This window comes from Pundamilia nyererei, unplaced genomic scaffold (assembly GCF_000239375.1).
Source record: "Pundamilia nyererei isolate P.nyererei 1_Seehausen unplaced genomic scaffold, PunNye1.0 scaffold00394, whole genome shotgun sequence".
Classification (NCBI taxonomy): domain Eukaryota; kingdom Metazoa; phylum Chordata; class Actinopteri; order Cichliformes; family Cichlidae; genus Pundamilia; species Pundamilia nyererei.
In genome coordinates this window covers 3,191-9,101 of record NW_005187795.1, presented here as the reverse complement: position 1 = coordinate 9,101, position 5,911 = coordinate 3,191, and the positions used below count along the sequence as shown (strand labels likewise).

Below are 5,911 nucleotides of genomic sequence, written 5' to 3'. Positions count from 1 at the left end.
ATCACATGGATGTTCAGTCTGAGCAGCTGGAGCTTCATTTCCTGCTTTCAGGAACAAGCTGCACATGAACGAATGAGAGGAAACTCGGAGTCTTTATTCTCTCAGCTGCAGACTCGCTGCAGGGTCAAAGACTAAAGATCAAAACAATCACTTAATATAAAAAACTGAATTCAACATTCAAAAGAAAACTAAAGAATAAAGTTTTGTGTAACAATATTTATTATTTATTATTGATGCTCATCCGGGACTTCAGACCCTCCTCCTCTCCCCACGGAGCTCTGAGGAATGTTGATGCTATTTTCTGCAGAACTGACATCATACCTGCTGATCTCTAACGTGGCGACAGAGATCAGCAGGTAGGAATATTATTTTTAGTTCTCAAACATAAACAATAAAAACAAACAAACGTCAATGAGTAAAAACGAAAGCGTCAAGAAATGAAGCGAATCACAAAAATCAGCAGGATAAAAAAATGTCCTTGAAAACATTTTGCAGATTTAACACTGACAACACAAACAGGAAGTTTAAAAAAAGCAATAAATAGTCAATAAATATAATCAATAAATAAAGAGATGATAAATAAACACAAAGAACAAGATATTGCTTTTTAAAAACAATTAAATAAAAAATAATAAATATTTATGAATAAAAACGTGACAACATTATGACTTTCTCTTGCCAGGTCATTTCCTGCTGCGGCTTCAAAATAAAAGCTGTACCATCAGGTTCAACTGAAGGAGCTTTTACTCTAAAGTAATAACAGCAGGAAGTGACCTCATTAAGACACGTTTCAAACTTGATTTGATTGTTTTCTGTACAGTGAACAGTAAAAAATGGCCCTGAGAGTTTGTGGTGAACGCTCCAGATGTTTCACTGAAGCTGATTAGAACTGAAACGGGACAGAAGTCGATCGGCTGTGGAGTTCGGGTTCAGATGATGACGCTGTTTTTTCCTTCTCCAGCGTCTGCAGGTGAGAATAACCTCGGGCGTGAAGCAGGTCTGGACCTGCAGCCGGCTCCTTCTTCTTCTTCTGCACCAGTATGATCGGGCACACATTCATCACATTCCTGCTGTGTGTTCCCAGCTGATCCCGGGACGATAGAGCGCTTCGACGTGCTGCGACACACAAAGCAGGAAACGGAGCTCCAACAGGCCGCCTTCACAATAAAGCGTGTTGGCTGATCCTGAAGCTGCTGAAGACGAGGGATAAACTTCCTGTGTGTCATCTATCAGTCTTTAGTCCCGCTGCATCACGGAGGCGGGCGCTCGTCAGGAGGTGATGATGATGAGACAAACAGTGTCAACAACTCCACGATCGATAAAGTCTCTCCCCTGAATCGTGCTAGCAGCTCTGATCCTGCAGTGGGCGGGGCTTAGCGCGTCCCACGAGCCATCTGTGTTTCGGCCATGTTTCTGAGGCTGCGGATCAGGTCGTGACAGAACTCGAGCAGCTGGCACAGCGTCAGGTGGGCTGCCACCTGGACATCGTAGTTGCCATGGAGATTCAAAGTCAAGTCCAGGCTGCTCTGATCCAAAGAGTCACTGCTCAGCTGAGCCGCGTCCTTCATCTGAAACACACAGCAAAGACCCAACAACTTGAATAAAGCCGAGAACTTCCTGTTTCAAAACAAGCACAAGTTCTGAGGAAGTGATGTCATAGGGTGGCAAGAAAGTGGACACGTTCCACTAGGGTCATGTCCAAATTCATGGGCTGCATCCTCCTGAGAACCCGGCCTTCGCGGTCTACGTGGGTCCTCAGAAGGTCGGGTAGGCCGGAAGTAAACGGCTGTGAAATTGGACGGTCCAGCCTTCTGATTAGCGTCACCGCTGTCTGGGTGGAGTTTAATAAACTCAGCCGTCTGCTCCTTGCTATCTAAAATATAACAGGACGCTGGAGTAAACTCTCGACCGTCTGACACTTCTGCTTAATCAGTTTTCTGTTTGACGTTTATTCAGCTGTGTGAAAACCACCCGGGAGATTAATAAAGTTTTATTTTATCTAATCTAATAACTTTAATCTCAGCCAAACCGATTTACTCACAAACAAATAAAACACTGAAAAATGCCAAACAATAACATTTTAATGTTGTCTAAGTGACTTATATATTACGTTTAACCTGAGTAGCGAAAGTCCGCGCTGTGCCAATGATGATGTGCCGGGAGTTGTGCCATTCTCTGCGGCTTCAGTGACCCTCGAGCTCCCGGCTAGCTGTCGAGCTGGTGGGTAACAGACGTCTCCGAAAACGTCGAAGCACTTTTGCAAATATGCGACATCTTGATAAACCGAGCAGATATTTGATGTTTGCACAGCTACTTTCTGGCCTGAAAATATGTTAAAAGTTTATTTTGTGACCCAGAAAGATTAATAAGAGTAATTTTAAAACTTAGTAGTGGTCGCCATTGCCGGAAACTGGAGTTTTGCTGGGCCGCGCTATGAATTCTGGGATATGGTGGGTCACGAAGGACACACCCAACCCATCCTTCAAATTCGGGGAAAAGGAGGACGCATTTGTCGGCTGCATTCGGAGGAGTCTACGAATTTGGACAGCCTTTGGCGCGTCGCTGTGACGTAATCGGCCTACAAATGCAGCCTCACGAGGATGCAGCCCATGAATTTGGACACAACCTGTGAAGGGTTACAACTGCAGACAACAGGAAGTGCACGCTCTCAGCCGGTGTGTGTGTTACCTGGTTGATGTGGGTCACCAGGTCTCTCAGTTCAGCACTCAGGGCCTCCAGTCCCCCCAGTCTGCGAGACAAATCTACCAGCAGCCCCTGGTACAGCCGGCCGGCCGCCAGCATACGGCTCACACACATGTCCTGCAGGGAAACACAAACCCATCACATTACATCACCAGAACAGACTCGACCACTACACAAACACCTGGAGCGATTCAGTAATTCTTTAATGGGCAGTAAAGGAACCAAAAAACTGTCAATAGCCTCCTGAACCTCCCCCATGACCAAAGCACATGCACTCCCAGAGCCCTCTATGACATCACTAAACCCTCCCAATTGCATTCAAGGACCAACTGAAACCATTAATGAGCCCAAAGGAACCAAAGAACTCCCCAATACCACCCACGGCACCACCCGAGCTGGAGACTGACCGCTGTGAACTGTTCGGACAGCTCTTTGAGGACGGGGGGGTCAGGGATTCCCAGGTTTATCCTCTTCATCTCCAGCTCTCCGGTCTGACTGGAGGGGTCGAGGGTAAAACCCTAAGGAGGACAGTAAACATCTATTAGCTCAAGAAGAAGAAGAAGGAGCAGCAAGTTGAACCCAGTACCACGGCAAACCGTTTAAAAGACACACCTGCCCATTGTGTGCTGTCATGCTTCACAAACCTGAAGTGGACAAGCATGCAGAAGCTGCAGTAAGCTGCAGTTCCACCAGGGGGTGGGGGAGCCGCTAGTGACCAAGGAAGCTATGACGTACGTTCCAGATTTCTTCTATTCCAGGATTGATGGCTACCAAGTAAATGTGTTAACAATGTTGGCTAGTAATAACATATCGCCCCCTGCTGGCACTGCAGCTTACTGCAGCTTTTGCAAAGCGTGACAGCACACGGTGGTCGGGCTGCGCCGTGATATAGACGGGCGTGTGCGTACGTCAATGTTGATGATGCTGCCGTGCACGGAGCGGACGTCTTTCCGGATTTTCTCCACCAGCCTCATCACTCGCTCGACCGCCTCTTTGAACGTCTGCGACGGGTTGGACGGCGAGCTGACGGGAGCCGATTGAACCAGCGCTGCTAACAGGCAGCAGTGCAGCAGGGCAACAACTGGAAAAACAAAGAGAGTGACCCCTGAGAAGAGCAACAGCACCACAAGATAATCTCTGATACCAAGCACAGAAAGAAAAAACTGTGGTCCAATCAGATGTGACGATGTTAATAAAGCATTAATTAATCATTAATTATTCATTAAGAGCTAATTAATCATTAAAATCTTAAAAAGCGGCTGACAGCCAGAACTATGATGTTTACTCATTTGTTTCTGCCTCTGCACCCTCACACTCTGATGATCAATCATCAATGAACTTTTGGGGAGTTATTGATTAAAGCTTATAAACAAACTTTTTCACAGTTTCCTGGATTCGTATGAAAACAGCTTCAGGGACTCTGAACACACAGATTATGTTTTATTTTAATCTGCAAGCCTGACGGTGGTTCTGCTTCAACTATTCCTGAACCTTCAGCAGCCCGGACTTCTGAGCTGGACCAGAACAACCCGGAGGAGGACAGAGTCAGCGGAGCGGATGAAGGTACTGATGCAGGTAGGCCTACTTATACTGTCACTCACATAAACAAGCGCAGGGCCTTCTCGCCCTCTGCTGGTTCCGTGTCTCAGCTGCATGACACGTGAAAACTTTGCGAGCTATCCGAATATTTAAAGCGGTCCTGTGATCCACCGTCACACCAAGATCACACCTGTGCGCACACATACAGTGTCTGCAGGTGTGATTCTCAGGACTGCACTTCCTCCAGCTCCTTCTAACTTGTTTGGCACTAATGACCCTCCATACAGACCCCCGTCAGCCCCCGTCACCTGAGCCTCACCTGAGCCGGACTGGGGCTCAGGTGAGGCTCAAGTGAGGCTCTGCAGCTCACTTTTTTAAAGTGACCCGACTCTTCTACCAAGCTCCGTGCGTATTTCTGCAGAGTTTAGCGGCCCCTCCTGCGTCACGGCGCATGCTCTTACCTGTGAACGCGTTCATGTCTGCGGGTCCGTGGGTGTCCCTGTTTCGGTGCGTGTCTGCCGTGCAGCTGCTCGGACTCTCTCTGAACTTTCATTCCAGCCGCTTTCTCGTTTTTATGCTTCCGCGCGGGGTTTTCCGGTCATTCCGTCACATCTGACGGAACTTATTCGGTGCTGCTGCGTCACAGACACAGCGGGGCTCGCGCTCTGACCTCACAGAGCGTGAGTCAATGCGGGAAGTTTGGATGTGAGCACAGAAGTTCCCGCTAATCCGGGATGTTTCAGGATTATTCACAGGTAACACTTCCTGAACCCACCTTCTGCCCACGTGACGATGTTTACACCTGAATCATCGCGTGGGTGTTTCCTGTCGTCCGCTCCCACCTGTCACTCACTCATGTTTCAAAAAGGTTTTAGGTACTGAGGGTCTACGTGTGTTTTTGACTCCTCCCCTCACCGAGCTGCTGACTTCTTGTCCACGGTTATTACAGGTCACCAAATCTAACCAATGTGTGTGAACTAACACTGAACTAAAACCAGTGTGTGTGTGTGTGTGTGTGTGTGTGTGTGTGTGTGTGTGGTAGGCCTGGGTATCGTCACTGGTGTCTATAATAGATTCAGTTTTCACTCAGTCAGTCAGAAATATTCTGATCAGTTATCAGTTCATCTCCATATTTTGTGTCTGTGTATAAAACCAAGCTGACACTGTGAGACTTGATCAGAGGTGTGAGCATCACAGCAGAGGCCTTTGTGTCAAAGTCACTGAGGCTAAAACAGAAACACATGAAGGCTTTTTATAACAGATAAGCTTAAAATTCAGTGTGTTCAGTGTGAACAGCAGAGATGAGGCTTTGCTGTCAGAGGCCGGCAGCACTGAACACAGCAGCAGAGAATAATGCAGAAAACAGATTTGATGGTAAATTGGTCTCTGAGTGCACTGAGAGAGAGAGAGCTGTGCAGGACGTAACAGCCAGAGAAATAGGACCTCTTCCGCCCGTACATTACACAGACGCCACATCGGGGAGACCGGTCAGAACAGGTGGCATAAGGAAAGACAATGACATGTACGACACAATAAGGAGTGCAGGAGAGAAAAAGAGTTTATCAAACATGAAGCGTAGTTTGATCTTCTGCTGCTGGTTCAGTCAGGTTTGGTCAGAGTGATGAAACCTGCAGACTGACTGTTATTTAAAGGCTGCAGGTTAGTGCAG

At 47.4% G+C, this 5,911-nt stretch overlaps 1 protein-coding gene across 1 annotated transcript; it reads right to left on the bottom strand.

The window, feature by feature from the left end:
- Positions 1-674: 674 nt before the first annotated feature.
- LOC102201030 (uncharacterized) lies at positions 675-5,001 on the bottom strand. Its single transcript, XM_005752996.1, has 5 exons — positions 4,704-5,001; positions 3,612-3,784; positions 3,111-3,221; positions 2,689-2,820; positions 675-1,568 (listed from the first exon to the last, which is right to left on the bottom strand). The coding sequence occupies exons 1-5, from the start codon at positions 4,717-4,719 to the stop codon at positions 1,374-1,376; spliced, it is 627 nt and encodes a 208-aa protein (XP_005753053.1). The 5' UTR covers positions 4,720-5,001; the 3' UTR covers positions 675-1,373.
- Positions 5,002-5,911: the final 910 nt, after the last annotated feature.